The sequence below is a fragment of the Maylandia zebra genome, linkage group LG9 (assembly GCF_041146795.1).
Source record: "Maylandia zebra isolate NMK-2024a linkage group LG9, Mzebra_GT3a, whole genome shotgun sequence".
Lineage (NCBI taxonomy): Eukaryota > Metazoa > Chordata > Actinopteri > Cichliformes > Cichlidae > Maylandia > Maylandia zebra.
In genome coordinates, this window is record NC_135175.1 from 32,567,998 (window position 1) to 32,588,129 (window position 20,132).

At 40.5% G+C, this 20,132-nt stretch overlaps 1 protein-coding gene across 2 annotated transcripts; it reads right to left on the reverse strand.

Annotated features, from left to right (window-relative positions):
* Nucleotides 1–195: 195 nt before the first annotated feature.
* LOC143420363 (uncharacterized) lies at nucleotides 196–17,304 on the reverse strand. Of its 2 annotated transcripts, XM_076888383.1 has the most exons (4): nucleotides 17,024–17,304; nucleotides 14,800–14,905; nucleotides 9,471–10,067; nucleotides 196–3,311 (listed from the first exon to the last, which is right to left on the reverse strand). In XM_076888383.1, the coding sequence occupies exons 2-4, from the start codon at nucleotides 14,815–14,817 to the stop codon at nucleotides 2,733–2,735; spliced, it is 1,194 nt and encodes a 397-aa protein (XP_076744498.1). In that variant the 5' UTR covers nucleotides 14,818–14,905; nucleotides 17,024–17,304; the 3' UTR covers nucleotides 196–2,732. The 2 variants fall into 2 exon arrangements, with proteins under 2 accessions (XP_076744498.1, XP_076744497.1); XM_076888382.1 differs by lacking the exon at nucleotides 17,024–17,304 and having other exon boundaries at nucleotides 14,800–15,234.
* Nucleotides 17,305–20,132: the final 2,828 nt, after the last annotated feature.

Here is a 20,132-nt window from a genome sequence, read left to right on the forward strand (position 1 = left end):
TTGAGTTATTTTTTACATTTCGGCATACTATATTAGCACAATTTATCTAAGTTCAAGCAAAAATTCAAACTCAGAGTAGAAAAAAGTTATGTTTTTTACTGTGAAACCCATAAAAATGTTTGAAGAATCATTTTCATAACTTGAAATGCAAATACAAAATTGTACATTTCTAAAAATTCTGCACATGTTTTGGAAACAACAGTTATCTGGTACTATTCGCTTAAAAATGCAGCCAATCCCTCAGGTGTTTTTATATAACAATTTAAATGTATTTACAGAACAAATAGGTGTTCTGGATCAAATAAGAAGGCACACAAATTATTTGTGCCAGTCCAAAAAAATAGTTTGTGTTCAGTATAAGACAGAAGAAACACCACAGGCCTAAACCCTGCAGGTCTGACAGCAGGAGGTGGATCAGTCCAGTTTTTCATGTGGGAACAGCGTTTACACTGGAATCTGCCTCTGATGGCTTTGATGGAGCAAAGACGCTTGAAGAGCGTCTCTCAGCATGGGCCCGAAAAAAGTTCTGTCAGCTGAGGAAGGCGACGATATTAAGAAGCTGCTGGAGTTTATGACAGAGGAGATTTCTGCTGTCAAACTGCAGCAGAAAGCCATCCTGGACCTGGTCGAGGAAGTTAAGGCTCTCCGCATACAGAACGCAGAGAAGGATCGGCGGCTGGCGTACCCGGAGAACAGAGTGGTGGATTTGGAGCAGTACACCCGGATGAACGATGTCATCATTATGGGGCTTCACATCAAACCCTGGTCAAACGCCCGGGGGGGTCACAGCTGACAATGTAGGAGGGCCAGGAGAGAAAGATGTCAACTCCACGGAGCTTCAAGTGGTTACCTGTCTACGGTCCAAATGTGTGGAAGTGGATTATAACAATAATTGAGGCTTGCCACCCTCTACCCTGAAAAAATGACGGTGACAAACTAGCCATCATTGTGAGATTTGCTAACACAAAACACAAAACAGCACTGTTAAAACAAGGAAAGAAACTGAAAGGAGCCGATGTCTTCATGAATGAACATCTGATAAAAAGAAATGCGGACATTGCCAGGAAAGCACGTTACTTGAAGAAACAGGGAAAAATTCAGAGTACATGGACCAGCAACTGTAAAGTATTCATTAAACTCAATGGAACACCGGAACAAGCCAAAGTGTTGGTCAACAGAAATATGGAGGAGCTGGACAAATACTGAGGTTCAACTTACACTGGAGGTATGAATACACATGTGACGTGACACACAACACAACACATGGCACAGTCTCGGCGTAGTGTTTTATCACAAGCACACCCTTGTGAAGGTTTGTTTGATGTTTGGTAAGCTTCCTGCCCTTTGTATGACTTCACTGTGTTGTGTATGGTGAACCAGTAGAGGAATTGAACCATATATTGGGTGTGGGGGAGATTATGACTAAGGATGTTGTTAGAAACATTTAGACACGCACACAGAGAGACACACACACACACACACACACACACACACACACACACACACACACACATTCTCACATGCATACAGATGTTTACACATACACACACATAGTGCCTTGTCTTAGAACCATGTGGGAGGTGCTTTGCTGTGATGTGTATTGTGTGAATTGTTTTCCAACAGTCACATATTTTCCCGGACCGGCATTTAAGGTGTTGAAGATAAATACAACAGAATAAAATGATATGACCAAGACAAAAACTGCGGTATTTTGTAAATATAATAATAAACCTGTATTCACTAACTTTATTAGCAGGCTCCTCCTGAAATGCGCCAACAACACTCTCTGCCCCTTAATGCTCTCTGGTCACTATGGTAACATGTAAATAATTGAAATTTATTCATAACACATGGGAGAAGTCCCAGGGAAACAGAGTTAACGATAAAAACCCTGAAAACCATACATTTCATCTTCGAGCCTCAACTCTCGCGAATTGGTACGAAACAAAAGACCTCCATGAAGACCACCTGGTATTATGAAACATACCCAGTTTTACAAAGGGGATCCCATTTTCTTCACACAGCTTCTTCAGTGTAGCATTTTTTTTTTTTGCTCCACTTTTTTTTGCAAATAAAACTGCATCAGCTTGACCACACAGTGATTAAACGTCTCACAGTTGGGAACCTTGCGATCAACTGATTTTAAGCAATTCTCCAGTGTGTGTGCTGTGCACAGAATGTGCACAAGAGAGTCTTCAACTGTAGCAAGTAGCAAGTAGCAGCCGGTCAGCACCCAGTTCAATCAGTCCAAGAAAGTCAGAGGTAAACTCTCCTTTGCTGGACACAGACACAATGTAAATGATTTCCTGCTCGACTTTTGTGATGTCCACAGATCAATGAAAAAGCATCCCCCAAAGTATTTTCTTCGGCTCTGGCTCAGGTTGGTGTTTCTTAGGTGGTGGCGAAACACCAAAGAAGCTGCAGCAACATGTTTAAGGTTAAATGAGATGGTCAAGTACGCAAAGGCGCTTGGTAACATAAATGTCACTACGCATTCGTAATTTTTGTCACACATACGCACCTGAGTAGCAGCTAGGTGCATCCCTGTCTATAACACAGTTTAACATGTTTATCTTACTCATCAGCTGTTTAATTTTTCTCAGTACACTAGAAGAACATGTTCATTCACAGCTGCCTCATCACATTTTTACATCTGAACTCTGTGGAGCCTGATCTCAAGGGTTTTAAGTCTGACCCTGAAACCAGTAGAGGATCTTTCTGTCTCTTCAGGTTCACTGTGATGGGAGTGATTTCAGTCCTGAGTGATCACGCTGATGTTTGCACAGAGCAGACAATGAGGTGAATGTTTTGGCACATTGGAAACAGTGAAACAGTTTTTTAGTAACGTGGGATCGTTTGTGTGTGGAGTATGAACTGAGATTCCTGAAGCTCTTGTCACACTGGTCACAGCTGTAGTTTCCTTCCATGTGTGCACGTTCATGATAGATACGACTACTTGAATGTGAGAAGCTTTTGTCACAGTGTCTACACTTGTATGGTTTCTCTCCTGTGTGGACTCGTTTATGTCTTTTAAGGTTGACTGCAGTGATGAAAGATGACCCACACTGATCACAGAGGTGCTTTTTAACCCCACTGTGAATCAGTTCATGACATTTTAAGTCACCTGATGTGGGGAAGCTTCTCCCACATTCTTTGCAGTATTTCAGTTTGTCTCCAGTGTGTTTACGTTGATGTACTTTTAGGGTGTCTTGCCGACTGAAAGTTTTTCCACAAAGATGACAACGAAAGTCTTTCCCACCACCACAGTGATGACAGGGTTGAGAACTGGATCCATCTGTGTCGCTCTGCTTCTAAACAAAGACACAAAGACAGTGTAAGTCAGTCCTTCAACATTTTTATCCTGAACGTCGCCTGAAATAAAGAGCATCTCTGCAGACGTCCAATTACATTTTACTGTTTCAGTTAACACACTCAGTTGACTGGGCTGCAATAACTACAATACTACCATCATAATACTACAGTAATACTTATTTCATGTTACAGTAACATCTGAGTTACACTAAAGTACTACTATGCTAATATTTGCAGGGTACCAACGCAGTGCTAAACTACTAATGTAACACTGCAGTAATACTCATTTAATACTGCATTAATAACACTGTAACTGTGCAGTTAAAACACTCAACTGAATGGGACACAAGAAAAACACTACTACCCCCATGACACTGCAATTATAACATTAAATTAGTATTTTAACATTAATGTCTAAAAGTACTAAAGTTAAAAACAAGCAATGATACTACTGCTACAATATTACAATACCATTACGTAACGATACAACTTTGTTAACCATAAGAGAAGATTACAGAATGTTTTGGTTTTGTGCTTATTTTCATTTGTGTTTTATTTTATTACATGTGCTCCTGAAAGCAGAATCAGGCTCTGTAAACAAAAGGCCATTTATGCTGAAATACAGGGAGTGCAGAATTATTAGGCAAATGAGTATTTTGTCCACATCATCCTCTTCATGCATGTTGTCTTACTCCAAGCTGTATAGGCTCGAAAGCCTACTACCAATTAAGCATATTAGGTGATGTGAATCTCTGTAATGAGAAGGGGTGTGGTCTAATGACATCAACACCCTATATCAGGTGTGCATAATTATTAGGCAACGTCCTTTCCTTTGGCAAAATGGGTCAAAAGAAGGACTTGACAGGCTCAGAAAAGTCAAAAATAGTGAGATATCTTGCAGAGGGATGCAGCAGTCTCAAAATTGCAAAGCTTCTGAAGCGTGATCATCGAACAATCAAGCGTTTCATTCAAAATAGTCAACAGGGTCGCAAGAAGCGTGTGGAAAAACCAAGGCGCAAAATAACTGCCCATGAACTGAGAAAAGTCAAGCGTGCAGCTGCCAAGATGCCACTTGCCACCAGTTTGGCCATATTTCAGAGCTGCAACATCACTGGAGTGCCCAAAAGCACAAGGTGTGCAATACTCAGAGACATGGCCAAGGTAAGAAAGGCTGAAAGACGACCACCACTGAACATCTGTGAACTACTAGACAGTCATTCAATTAAAAAATAATATTAAATAAATAAAACTAATAAATAAAAAATACACACATCTTACTGATCTCTGCAGTCAGTAACATTACACATAAAGTGCAAACATAATAGCAATTGTATAAACACACACACAAACACGCCTTTAAAGTTTAAAGGCGTGAAATTGGACGGTCTAGTTCTGATTAGCGTCACCGCTGTCTCGGTGGAGTTTAATAAACTCGGCCGTCTGCTTCTTGCTATCTAAAATATAACCAGACACTGGTGTAAATTCTCGACTGTCTCATACTTCTGTTTAATAAGTTTTCTGTTTGACGTTTAGTCAGCTGTGTGAAAACCAAGGAGGAACCCACCCGGGGGATTAATAAAGTTTTATTTTATCTAATCTAATAACTTTAATCTCAGCCAAACCGATTTACTCACGAACAAACAAAACACTGAAAAAAGCCCAACAATAACATTTTTAGGTTGTCTAAGTGACTTATATATTACGTTTAACCCGAGCAGCGAAACTCCGCGGTGATCTGAAAATGATGTGCCGGGAGTTGTGCCGTTCTCGGCCGCATCAGTAACCCTCGAGCTCCCGGCTAGCTGTCGAGCTGGTGGGTAGCAGACGCCTCTGAAAACGTCGAAGCACTTTTGCAAATATGGGATATCTTGATAAACCGAGCAGATATTTGATGTTTACACAACTACTTTCTCGCCTGAAAATATGTTAAAAGTTTATTTTGTGACCCAGAAAGATTAGTATGAGTAATTTTAAAACTTAGTAGCGGCCGCCATTGCTGGAAACTGGAGTTTGGCTGGGCCGCGCTATGAATTCTGGGATATGGTAGTAATTTGGACAGCCTTATAATCGCAGTATAATCGCAGCCTTTGCGGTTAGAAAATTGCACTTGATCATGTCGTGATATTATCGCAAATGCGATATATCGTTCAGCCCTACCTGCTGCTACGGAGTCGGGGTGGTCTGCCTCTCCCCACCGCAGGGAAAAGGGTAACACCACCTAGGTCTGGGTGCAGTTCCCCCCTCCAGGGGCAAGGGTACCTAGACCCGGTTTGTAGAGTACGCTTGGGGAGTGTGATCGTGTGTACAGCGTCTCTTTATGTCTGTCTCCACGTTGGTTGAGTGTGGAGTGAGTGCATATGAGAGCATGAGGGTGGGAATGGATGTTTGTATCTGTGTGTGCCTGTATGTCTGTGTCTATATGTCAGGTTGGGTATCAGACGCCACCTCTCTGGGGACACCTCAGGCCCTCCAAGGTTTGGAGGCCTATCTCCACCCACCACCACTTCCCCTGCCGGTGGCGGACTCCCTCAGGTGTCGGTGCGTTGGTGGTTCTTTGTGTCTGGGGGTGGGCGTCCAGGTACACACCGGCTCACTCCTTGGCGGCCGCTTATCGGGGCCTGGAGCCTGGGGCTCGCTCGGGCCACTTCGGGGGTGGGGTGCCCCCGGCCTCTCGGCCTGGGGCTCGGTCACTCAGGCACAGCTGGCGGCCGGCGGAGCTCACGGGCGCGTCACTGCAACTCCCCCTGGCTTCTGCTCCGCGGCTGCTGAGTGAACCCTCATCTGGGACTCTCCTCAGCTCTTACTGGAACAGTGGCGCGGCTGCCCCTCTGTTGGTCTTCCTTGGTTTCTTGTGTTCTGGGGGCCTCTGGATGTCTGGAGTTTTGATCTCCTCCATACCTATATACGTATATATATATATGTATATATTGTACTATTCTTAGTTAGCGTATTGTCTGTCTTGTCTTAATGTTGGTTTAAAATGGAGCACTGTAACAAAAAATAATTTCCCCCAGGGATCAATAAAGTATTCTGATTCTGATGATTCTGATGACCTGCTTCACACCCTGGAGGACGGGGCTGTGGCCCCCCCACACTCCCTAACAGATCGTTACATGGAGAAACCTTTGGAATACAAGCACGCTGATCCACACAGGTATGCACACGGGTGTTCACTGCTCGTAGACCCAAATTACACCTTTCTTGGCTGCTATCTCGAAGCACATCTGTCCTGCGTGCTGCACAACAACATTGAATATTTAGTATTTACTGCTGTTTACACTTAGCTAGATTAATGCGATGGTGTTGTGTTTAGTATGTTGCTTTGTTTCTTTTTTTTTTTGTCTTTTTTTGCTTGTTTTCTATTCTTCTCTCAACAGGTGATCCAGGAGATTTTTATTTTTTTTTCTCCCCCCCTTTCTCACTGTCCCTCTCCCCTTCTGTTTTTCCTTTCCTTCCTCTTTCTTTCTCCCTTTCCTATCTCTCACTCATGTCTGTCCCGTCTGTAACATCTGAAAATAAAATATAATAAATAATAAAAACAAAGATCGACCAAATGGACCAATACGGCAAGGCCACGATGATCCGTTTGGCAAAGTAAATCCATTGGGTATCCTTGTTGGTCTTCAGACAACAATTCTGATGGCTAAAGAACCAAATGGGACAGGCGAAAAAAACCCCAAAAAAAACATTGAAACACCTGCGGCTTTTAGTCAGGTGCGGCTAATGTATGTACAAAACAGGATTTTCCCCTGATTTTAGCTTGTGTGGCTAATATTCAGGTGCGCTTTGTAGTCCGGGAAATACGGTATTTGTTTTTTGTTAAGTTGACTAATAATTATGCACAGTAATAGTCACCTGCACACACAGATATCCCCCTAAAATAGCTAAAACTAAAAACAAACTAAAAACTACTTCCAAAAACATTCAGCTTTGATATTAATGAGTTTTTTGGGTTCATTGAGAACATGGTTGTTGTTCAATAATAAAATTATTCCTCAAAAATACAACTTGCCTAATAATTCTGCACTCCCTGTAATAACAATATCATTATATACCAGGAAACTGCCTGAACATTAAATAACACCGTCATATTAATTTTCAGCCCTTTTAGTTTTTCATGATCGTGTAAACAAAAATCATAACTACTAACAAACAGCTAACGGATCATCTGCAGAGGAATGGTTTATTTGAAGAGTTTCAGTCAGGTTTCAGAGCTCATCACAGCACAGAAACAGTTTTAGTGAAGGTTACAAATGATCTTCTTATGGCCTGTGACAGTGGACTCATCTCTGTGCTTGTCCTGCTAGACCTCAGTGCAGCGTTCGATACTATTGACCATAATATCTGACATTTTTATTTTATTTTATTTTTTTTATTTTTATTGTTTTTTAACTTTATTGCTATGTCTATTACTATGTGCATATTAGTATTGTACAGCACTTTGGTCTACCAGGTGTGTTTTTAAAGTGCTATATAAATAAATAAATGATGATGATGATGATGATGATGATGATAATATCCTATTAGAGCGATTAGAACATGCTGTAGGTATTACAGGTACTGCACTGCAGTGGTTTGTATCATATCTATCTAATAGACTCCAATTTGTACATGTAAATGGAGAGTCCTCTTCACACACTGAGGTTAATTATGGAGTTCCACAGGGTTCAGTGCTAGGACCAATTCTGTTTACATTATACATGCTTCCCTTAGGCAGTATCATTAGAAGACATAGCATACATTTTCACTGCTATGCTGATGACACACAGCTCTATCTATCCATGAAGCCAGATAACACACACCAATTAGTTAAACTGCAGGAATGTCTTAAAGACATAAAGACCTGGATGGCCGCTAACTTTCTGCTTCTTAAATCAGATCAAACTGAGGTTATTGTACTCGGCCCTGAAAATCTTAGAAATATGGTATCTAATCAGATTCTTACTCTGGATGGCATTACCTTGGCCTCCAGTAACGCTGTGAGGAACCTTGGAGTCATTTTTGACCAGGACATGTCCTTCAACGCACATATTAAACAAATATGTAAGACTGCTTCCTTCCATTTGCGCAACATCTCTAAAATTAGAAATATCCTGTCTCAGAGTGACGCTGAAAAACTAGTTCATGCATTTATTACTTCCAGGCTGGACGACTGCAATTCATTATTATCAGGATGTCCAAAAAACTCACTGAAAAGCCTTCAGCTAATCCAAAATGCTACAGCAAGAGTACTGACAGGGACTAGAAAGAGAGAGCATATTTCTCCTGTTTTGGCTTCCCTTCATTGGCTTCCTGTTAAATCCAGAATTGAATTCAAAATCCTGCTCCTCACATACAAGGTCTTAAATAATCAGGCCCCATTTTATCTTAATGACCTTGTAGTACCATATCACCCTATTAGAGCACTTCGCTCTCGCACTGCAGACCTACTTGTTGTTCCTAGAGTATTTAAAAGTAGAATGTGAGGGAGAGCCTTCAGTTTTCAGGCCCCTCTTCAGTGGAACCAGCTTCCAGTTTGGATTCAGGAGACAGACACTATCTCTACTTTTAAGATTAGGCTTCAAACTTTCCTTTTTGCTAAAGCATATAGTTAGGGCTGGACCAGGTGACCCTGAATCCTCCCTTAGTTATGCTGCAATAGACGTAGGCTGCCGGGGGATTCCCATGATGCATTGAGTTTTTCCTTTCCAGTAACCTTTCTCACTCACTATGTATTAACAGACCTCTCTGCATTGAATCATATCTGTTATTAACCTCTGTCTCTCTTCCACAGCATGTCTTTATCCTGTCTTCGTTCTCTCACCCCAACCGGTCGCAGCAGATGGCCGCCCCTCCCTGAGCCTGGTTCTGCCGGAGGTTTCTTCCTGTTAAAAGGGAGTTTTTCCTTCCCACTGTCGCCAAAGTGCTTGCTCATAGGGGGTCATATGATTGTTGGGTTTTTCTCTGTATCTATGAAGCGCCTTGAGGCGACTTTTGTTGTGATTTGGCGCTATATGAATAAAATTGAATTGAATTGAATAACTGAAATGAAAATCTGAATAATCACTCAGAGCTGCTTTTCCATGCAGTAGAATTGCTAACATGCTAACACAGTTTAATGAGCAGAGTTGTTCCAAACAGTCAGGCTAAAATGACAAGATAACAATATAAATACATACCTCACAGTAACTACACTTGTAGAGTCTCTTTCTGGTGTGGATCTGTTGGTGCTGCCTCAGGTGACGTGGAGCTTTAAAAGTCTTCTCACACAGGTCACATTTATAAGGTCGTCCCTCAGTGTGGGTAAACATGTGTTGTTGTAACTGCCTGTTGGTTATAAACTGTCTGCCACACTGTTCACAGCAGTACACATCATGTCTGGTGTGAATGCGTAGGTGTGTATTTCTGCTCCCTATCTGGCTGAAAGTTTTTCCACAAATGTCACAGCTGTATGCCTTAATTCCAGAGTGGATGACTTGATGATTCTGTAAGCTGCTACTGTGAGTAAAAGCTCTGCCACACTGATCACAGCTGTACGCTTTAACTCCACTGTGGATGACTTGGTGTGTTTTTAGACCACTCTTCCAGGAAAAAGACTTTCCACACAAGTCACAGCTGAACGCTTTAACTCCAGTGTGGATGACCTGATGACGTTTTAGTGACTCCTTCACAGTAAAACCCATCCCACACTCGTCACAGGTGTGTGTTTTCTCTCTCTTTCTTCTGTGAGGTTTGTCGGCCTCCTGAGAGCGCTGACTTCTCGCTCCATGTTGGTCCTGCAGTGACAGAGATACAAACAGAGGCAGTGAGTGAAATGCAGTCGTGGAACAAACTCAACCTTCAAACTCCATTAACACTAGTTTTAAACCTGAAGGTGGAGTGTGGCACCAAACACATTAAAGGTCTCTTATCCCCACCTGCTGGTAGTTCTAACACATTACATCCAACTTGGTGTTAAAAATAATTCATGACTGTTCAAACTCAATTCATGACTGTTCAAGATCATGCCCATCCCTCCTGCTGTACACAGTTATTAATGCTAGCATGCTAACACACTCAGAAAAGTATAAATGTTTACCAAGTCTATACTTTTATGTTTCCTGTTTCCTATTACATATTTCTATCATTTTGTCATTTTTCAATATTAATAATTACAATGTAACATTTAAAAGTTGATTCAGTGAAGGAAAATATTTTACTTTTGCTCCCTACATTAGAAAAAGAAAATTGTATTTTGTACTCCTTACATTTACAAAACAGATGTGTTACTTTTAAGGCATCTGAGGGGTTTATTTCATCACTGCAGGCATCAAACATCAAACCAACTTGAGAAACGGGAAAAGAAACACATGAAAGACAATCCTGATCGTGTACTAATCACCAGGGTATGAAACATAAAAAGAGATGAAAGAGGCAAAACTGTGAGTCATAGTCAGGAGTTAAAGTGAGACGTTGTTCTTCTTTCTTTTTTGCACAGCACCTGAACAAACAGGTAATTTCAAATGCAGCGTTTCTATCAACAAACATCAGCAAACACACAAACTGTTTGTGTGCAGTTTGTCTCACAGTGTGTTGCTCGCTAAAGGTCCCGCTGCTGTACATCACAGGGAGAGAAAAGAAAGAGCTAACTTCACTCAGAGACGGAGAAAGATAAGACACACAGGACAGGAGAGGAAGAAGAGAGGTTAGATTTAATGGGAAGGACTGCTCAGTGGGATTTGATCAACTGGAGATTAAAGCTTACATGTAAGTCCTCACGTGTTGAAATCAGAACACAGAATCATCATAGTGAAAGATGCTGCAAAACAATCTGAGGCAGATTAACTGTGTTATTTAAAGACTGCATGAAGATCCTCTGCAGGTTAATGCAGGATAAACAGGTTTGTTTGCTGAACTGCGATGGATTTAAAGTAAAGAACGGTGTGTGACTGGTGCACAGTAGGGATGTAAGAAAATATCGATACAACGAAATATCGCGATATTTCGCCCAATGATACTGAATTGATATTTAAAATCAGTGTTATCGATTTTTTAAATTGAAAAATGACATGCATTTACTGTTTATTTCTTTTGTATGTTGGAATTCAAACTCCGGCCACTGGTTTGCAGTTTTCACCGCCTTTACTATAACGTAAAAACGAGGTCTCGCGATAACTGTAGAAGCGTCTAGTTTGCCAAAAGAACGAAGTAGAACAGTCAGTGGACGTGTGTGATGCTAGCTAACTGATGACTGAAGAGGAGAGGATACAGCCGTCCCCCGCAGCTTTCAAAGCTGATGTGTGGACTTATTTTGGCTTTAGGGACAAAAGAAGGCAGTAAAGACTATGACAAGAGCTATGCAGTCTGTAAAATCTGCACCGCCAGAGTCAAATATTCTGGTAACACAACAAATTTACGAACACACGTGTCTAGACACCATAGCGACGTAGCGTCAAATGCTAATTTTAAAACGAAACGAGGTGATCCCTCTCAACGGACAATTGAAGAAGTTAACTTTTCGAAACTACCAGCAACTTCAACTCGTGCAACAAAAATAACGCAGTCAGTACTTGTTTTTATTTGCAAAGACATGCGCCCTCTGAGTGTTGTGGAGAATAAATGATTTCGTAATATGATTAAAACGCTGGAGCCCCGTTACGCCGTTCCTTCTCGACAACACATCACGGACATCGCTCTGCCAAAGTTGTACCAAGAAGTCAAAGCGACAGTGCTGGACTCTCTCAGCTCGGCTGAGACAGTTGCTCTGACATGCGATGCTTGGACTTCGAGAGCCACTGAATCGTACGTAACTGTTACAGCACATCACATAACGGACCAGTGGAACCTTCAGTCTCATGTACTACAAACCCGAGCCATGCATGACAGTCACACAGGTGAGCACATTGCAGCGTTACTAACTGACGCTGTGGCTGAATGGGGATTGAACGCAAAGGACCTTGTTGTTGTTACCGATAATGCACCAAACATGGCTCTCGCGGCTAGACTTGCAGGCATGACGCACATACAATGTTTTGCACACAGTCTGAATCTCGCCTCACAGAAAGCACTGAAAATACAATCCGTGGTGCGACTTCTCGGGAGGATCCGACGTGTATCAGCCTTTTTCAGGCGCAGCACCACAGCCAGCAACCAGTTGAAGCAGAAACAGTGCCTCCTTCAGCTACCAGCTCACAGATTGATCACGGACATAATTACAAGATGGAACAGCTCCTATGATATGATAGAACGATTTTTAGAACAGCAACCAGCCATCTGTGCAGCTCTGCTTTCTGCAGAAGTTAGTAGGAGTGAAAAAGAAATTTTCACATTAAGTGAATCTGACATCACATGTGCAGAAGAAGTTGTCAGGGCACTCAAGCCTATGAAGGACGCCACCCTGGTGATGTCAGAGGAGAGTATGCCAACCCTGTCCATCATTGCTCCTCTTCATTCCAAGCTTGTGATGGGTGCACAAGAAAGTGTTGATGATACACCGACAGTAAGGAACATTAAGACTGCCAGAGCAGAAGATCTGGGAAAGAGATATGTAAATGAGAGGGAGACACTATGGATGGCATCAACTGTTGATCCTCGGTTTAAGGACCTGCCCTTCCTGTCTGAAGCAGAGACCAGTGAGACCTATTCCAGACTTTTGGACACTGTGGTGACTGTGATAAAGAAGGAAGAAAATGTAAGTAAATAAATTAATTTATTTGGAAAAACTCAACTGAAGTTATAAGCAAGTGAATAAAGTAAAAAGCAAAAAAAAAAAGCATATTGATGACATTTGTCATCAAATATTAGTGAAAAACAGGGTGAATCTTGGATTTGAATTTTGACTTTCTGACATTAATACTATTTGAATTTAATGTTTTTCAGCAGCAAAAGAATGAGGAGACTGACAAACAAGTGGAGGAAGAGAATGCCACAGAGGAGGCTCATCACCCACATATCAAAGACAACTTTGACTCCATCCCTCGGCCACCCCTAAAGAGACAGAGGACCTCATGTGCACTGGTGGACTTGCTCGGAGCTACGTTTGCCTCTACTACTGACAATACTGCACCAAAATCAGAACATGATGTTGCTGCAGCTGAGATCAAGAGGTATAGAGATGAGACCCCTTTGCCTCTCACAGGAAATCCTCTCAGTTGGTGGAAGGACCATGAACAGGAATACCCTCAGCTATCCAAAGTAGCAAGGAGTTTCCTATGCATTCCTGGAACAAGTGTCTCTGCAGAGAGAGTTTTCTCCTCTGCAGGAGACATAGTAAATGCACAGAGAAGTGTCCTGAGAGCTGACCATGTCGATCAGCTTGTATTCCTGCACAAAAATCTGGAAATTGAAAAATAAACACTGAGAAAACACTAGACATGTAAAATCTCTGATATGAGAATGTTTGACATTTTGGTTGAGTCTCATAAGCACTTTTATTTAGATGAGTAAATTCCTTTTTTCAGGTTGTACTAAAAGTGTTCCATTGATGGACACTGCAGAGCTGTACTTTATTTTATTAACACTTAGTTGTAATAGCACTTTACATTTTTTGTTAATGTTTACTTGGATGGATTCTTCAAGCAATTTCATTTTTGATTTATATTTGTTTATGTTATTAAGGTCACATAAAAAGTGCTTTGTTTTGATGCTCCATAGAGCAGTTTTTGGATAAGTATTTTACAATCATAGTACTTAGAAAGACTTCAGTGTTACATGTTTACTTTTTTCATGTTAAAAAATACTTGATATTTCAGTACAGTAGTTTTTCTTTGTTTATTTGACATGACTTCTAATAAGGCAGATGTTAATTTCTCCATTCATTTTGAACTTAGAGTGTTTTTGTTTCAGATGTTTCATGTCAAGCATTAAACAGTTTGGACTGTTTACTGTGAGTTTTCCTAATTAAATTTAGTCCTACTAAACACAAATATCGTCTGGCTTTTAGTATTGCAATATATCGTATCGTCTACCCTGTATTATGATACATATTGTATCGCCAGATTCTTGCCAATACACACCCCTAGTGCACGGTGACTGTGGTGCTCATGTCAGAGTTAGATTACATCAAGTGTAGCAAAGATTCATTTAAACTGAAGCTCATGATGCTGACACAATGTATAATCACGCTTGCACAGTACAATCACTTTATAACCAGTTATAGTAGTTTCTCATAGGTAATACAGCAACAAGCTTCATGAATATTCATGTGTGTAACCAATAAAAACAACCTGCAGGGGGAAAGCAAGTTGAAGTGGGTTGGAGACAATTGCTTCCCCCTCGCGAGTGAAAACTTGAGCTCTGTGTGACCTCGTTCCTGAGTGAGTTTCTGTTTATCCAGCAGTATCAGGGGTAAAACTCTGACAAATGTCCATTTGATTATTAATAATGTTGATGAATAAACCTTCCTGATTTTAACATGTGCTGTGGTCTCTAAAAAACAACATAATATACAACACAGTCATATAACAGGTTGGGAGGATGAGAGTTTTAGACGTGACTGATTATTTGGTGAAACTGTGATATTTTCCTCACCTTCTGTGTTGAGCTCATTGTTTCCTCTGTAGTGACTCAGCTGAGTCCAGATGGCTGAAAATGTTCCTCTGCTGCTCCGTCAGACTCTTCTCCTCCTGCTGATCAGCTGGGACACAAAACAGATCTTTGTTAGGCTCCACACTGCACTGAAGAGTCAAAGTGTCTCATATGTTCATCTGACAACACAAAGTACAAATTTCACTCTGATTGCTTGTAGAAATCTTGTGAGACGTGTTGTGCTGCAAAGTGAGGAAACTCTCTCACTCACTTATACTTCAGGAGGAACTTTGTGACATTGGCTCTAATATTCTAAGCAGCCCTTTACTATGACAGGGCCAGAAAGTCCTATTTGAAGGTTTGGGAGAAGGACCATGTTAAAGGTGGATTGGGGTTTATACACTTTGTTATGATACAGGTAAGGCTGTAAGAGCCTGAGAAGGTGGTCTCCACTCTTCCCTTTTACAGAGATTACAGACAGTTCAGAATGCTGCAGCTCGCATTCTAACTAAAACCAGCAAGTTTGCCCACATTACTCCTGTCCTTGCCGATCTGCACTGGTTGCCTGTCAAATATCGTATTCAATTTAAAAATTTTGTTGTTTACTTTTAAAATTACTAACAACACTGCACCCAGCTACCTTAAGGACCTTTTAAACCCTTATGCTCCTGCTAGGGCTTTAAGGTCATCGTCACAGTTACTGCTGGCTCAGCCCAGATCTCGACTTAAGACTAGAGGTGATCGATCGTTTGCTCTTGTCGCACCTGTGCTGTGGAACAATCTCCCGATTGGCATCCGGGCATCTGATTCTATTCATTCTTTTAAATCACAGCTTAAAACATATCTTTTTAAACTTGCCTTCTCCACCTTTTAATTGCTGGTTTGTTTGTTTGTTTGTTTGGTTGCTGTGACCTATTGACCTCTTGTATTAATTCCCTCCTATCTTTCTATTGGTGTCTTTTATTATGGTGGTACAGCTTTTATCTTGCTATTACCCATGTGCTGTAGTCATTCTTATTGGTAGCTTTTATCTATGAACATAACTCGTTATTTTTATTTATCCGTTATCAATGTTTGAACCTTTTATTGTTTTATGTAAAGCACTTTGGTATGCCCAAGGCTTTTAAATGTGCTCTATAAATAAAGATTGTTGTTGTTGTTGTTGTGTCCTGAATGAACCTCTAAAACCAGTTTTCAGCTAACGACTCTGCTTCAGTCTGGAAAACAGCAACTACAAGTTTAAAGACAGACCTGTTACTCCCCCACCCTTTCAACTCCTTCAGCCCCCCAGTCCCACCACCTCCACCATTCCCAAAACTTTGATTCTGTTCATCTGGACGTAGCTTTTTGTGGGAGAAACATTTCGTCACTCATCCAAGTGACTTCTTTAGTCTCAGCTGACTGCAGCTCTCCTCAATTTTCAACAGTGCATTTGCATAATGACTGAAACGAGCACCACTGAAGGAACAATGGGCTGGGAGGTCAGTTATTGAGCATTAATATGCAAATTCTCATGAACATTGATCAACAACCACTGATCAAAGCTCATTGATCAAATGCTGTGATTGCAGCGACTCCCCAACTCTCTGAATGGTACTCATGGCCATTGATCAGCGGTCTTTGATTAATGAGCTTTGATCAGTGGTTTCAGTGCTTTCCTTCCTGCTTTGACTGCAGCTGTGTTTGAAACAGGAAGACATTATTACATTCTTCACACTCTCCTGCACATTAACCACCACAATATATTTTTATTCTCTGTGCTTTCAAATATGAACACTGTTTACTTTCATCTCTGTTTCATTAGTTTTTGTTAACATCTTCCTGTGCATCACTTTACAGCAGCCACACTCATTAAAACGAGACTTTGTAGGAGTTCACTTCCTCTCATGTGTTCATCCACAGCAGCTGGACAATAAAGTTTATTGTGACCCTGATACTGCAGCAGATCGCTCTCATCCATTTCCTGTTATCACTTCAAATAGAAATGAGGTTGTAGAGGTTTGGTGCAGGAAGAAAAACAGCTGCAGGGACAATGAAAAGACTTTTCTGCTCCAACTTCTCCCAGCATGCTGAGCTAATGATTAGTTGGTGTTTTTCTCCAAACACTCTCTCACTCTTCTCTCAACGTGTTCACAATAAACTGTGAACAGGAGAGCAGCAGAAGACCTCATTCAGGAGCTAAACTCAACATGAACTGAACTCACAGTAAAGTTAGCTCGGTGCTTACCTTTAGATGAGCCCACAAACCGAGAGAAACTCCGCGATGAATCTGGAACTCTTTCCAAACACAGGAAACAGATCAGGGAGCAGAGACCCACGTGGTTCACGCTGACCTCAGCTACGATCCAGGAGACAAGGGTGGGCAGATCGATGCAGATATCGATCCAAACGTTGGTGCTACTTTACTCTCTTTGAATGAAAATTCAGCTTTGTCTGCGCAAAACCACAAGAGCACCTGGCTGCAACCACCGGGGAGCGCCTGTCACTACCCGATCCGTACCGGAAACCCGATCGGTAACCCGCATGCGCGAAAGGTCTCTACTTCCGGTCGTAGCGTTTTACGATAGTTATGGGTCAGAGTATCTGTTAAGATGTTAAGAATAACAAGTATATCTTAAAATGTTTGCAATAATGAAGCATTTCAGTACAATGTAGACAAAAACGAAATATAAAAAGAAAGTTACGGATCAGGACTCTCCGATCCTTACGACCGGAAGTAGAAACTTTTCACGCATGCGGGGTACCGATCGGGTTTCCGGTACGGATCGGGTAGTGACAGTACGGTCAGACTTGACTTTAGACTCTGGGCTAAATCGCTGAAACTTGTGAATAACAAGAAAGCCCATAAACTTGTTGTTTTATTTAAAGAGTTTAACCTATGTTAAAAAAAACTCCCTATTTTATAATCACGACTGCCCTTTTTTTGCACGTTAGTTTTTGCCTTTGGTTCGAATCCTTCAGTGACTGTTCTTTATTTTTGTGCTAACTCTTTTAACTTTGTGCTTATTGTTGTTGTTTTTGGGGGGGGGTTTTGTTCGTTTTGTTTGTTTGTTTTGCTATAATGCTCAACCGAGGATGTAACATAATCGGATTAATGATGGTGCCTTGTATGTTAAACTGTTGTTTGTAAATAAAGTTTAATTAAAAAAAAAAAAAAAAAAAGTACGGTCAGACTTTACACATGCGCAGTAAGGATCGGGGAGTCCTGATCCGTAACTTTCTTTTTATTTTTCGTTTTTGTCTACATTGTACTGAAATGCTTCATTATTGCAAACATTTTAAGATATACTTGTTATTCTTAACATCTTAACAGATACTCTGACCCATAACTATCGTAAAACGCTACGACCGGAAGTAGAAACCTTTCGCGCATGCGGGGTACCGATCGGGTTTCCGGTACGGATCGGGTAGTGACAACAGGGTCTACCCGATCCGTACCGCGCATGTGCAGATGTTTTTTTTTTCTTCTGTTCGTTTAATGGCAGTTTACTCCCCAGTGTACGAGGATACCGCCACCTGCTGACCGAGCGAATAAACCCTATTGTAAACTGAATTAGCGTCATTACAAACGTGTGTTAAATTTGATTTAGTGATAGTCGAGTGTGTTTATGCTTGTCTGTGAGGAGAGGATTGTTGGAATAGTGATGATGATGTGCGCTATCACTGTCAATTGTCAGTAAACAATTCATCTGGCTCATGAATCTACACGTGAGATATTACAAAGTCTGCATTATTAACTCTGTAATTAGGCGCCATTCTTCTTATTTTATGGCGCTGTTGCTCAATCGGGGGACGCTCTCTGTTGAGGAGAAAAGCATGAATTTCTTTGTATACGGATTATCCATTGTTTAAATGTCCCGGGCAGTCGAAAAGGAGGCAGAGCTGTTGAGAAATGCTAGGAGCTAACTGGGCGCTAACCGTATTTTATTTTATTTTTTTTAATATGAACTTTATTTAGAACAATAACAATGACAATCTCAAAGAGACAAGCGACATATTAAATCAATCAGAACAGAATCACATCTCCTATACACCACAATGAAATCGACAGTAACTGAGAGTAAACATACATACATACACACACATATATATACATATATATGCATATACATATGCATACATACACATCCATATTCACACATCTACATAATAATAATATAAAAAGATGAATAACCAATACAAACATAAATAAGAATAAAAAAAAGAAAAACAAGGAACAGAAATAAAGAAGACAAGGGGGATCATAAAATCTCTAAAAGTGAGGTTCCATAAACAAGACTCATAACTTAAATAAGGGGCTAAGAAAAATCAAACTCTTCTAAAAATCTATGCAATTTGATTGCTTGGGGCTTATTTATTAGCTTAAGAGATTTACGGAACAGGGAGAGGTCGTTTTTAAGAGCAGGCCATGAAGGGGGGAATTTAGCATATCGGCATTTATGTATGTAATACTTTGTTATAATAATGAGATTGTTAATTAAAAACTCACTATTTTTGTCCTTAAGGATTACTCCAATTTGAATATTTTGAAAAGACCAAAAATCAATATATCCATACTGGGACAATATTAGGACATGGAGAGATTTCCATAAATTCTGGATTGTCACACATCCATAGAACATGTGCTCTGTTGTTTCCGAAGTTATTTTACAAATATAACAGTTGTCTAACACAAATTTAAATCTTTCTCTCATAAATTCATTGGAGGGGTAAATATTTTTTGTAGTTCTAAAATGGACTTCTTTAAATTTGGGGGGAATTGGAAATGTTAAATATTTGGTTCTGATCAACGAGATCTCAGATTTGTTATAATCTTTAAAGACGAGTGAATGTTTTGTCCTACCTGGATATAAGGTGTTAACCAAATACCTCCTCAAAAACTGATTATTGCATTTTCCATTAACCAATTCAAGACCATCTAGTTTAACTTTATGCAAATTTGGAGTCTGTATATTTGAAAAATTGTTCTTTACCGTATTTACAAGGACTGTTGGGATATTTTGTGAAACCTTTTTATAGAGCTCGAACGAGCAACTCATGTCATATTTCTCATTAAGCCTGTTTAATTCAAGTATATCTCCATTTTCATCCATTATATGTGTCACAGACCAAATTTGTTTTGTCATCCATTCTTCCACAAACATAGATTTCCCCCGATTCAATATCACCCTATTATTCCACAATGGAACATTGTGGGGACTAAAGTTATGTTTAAACATTAATTTCCAATTTAACAAAACTTGTTGATGAAATTTGGAAAGTTTTATGGGTAGTTTAGAAATTTCAAAATCACACACTAAAAGGAATTGGATCCCCCCAACTTTGTTGATAATAAG

Coding starts and splice junctions, on each gene's coding strand:
- LOC143420363 (XM_076888383.1), bottom strand. Junction 3,312..9,470: donor ACAAGTGTAGTTACTGTGAG/GTATGTATTTAT, acceptor GTCTTTGTTTAG/AAGCAGAGCGACACAGATGG.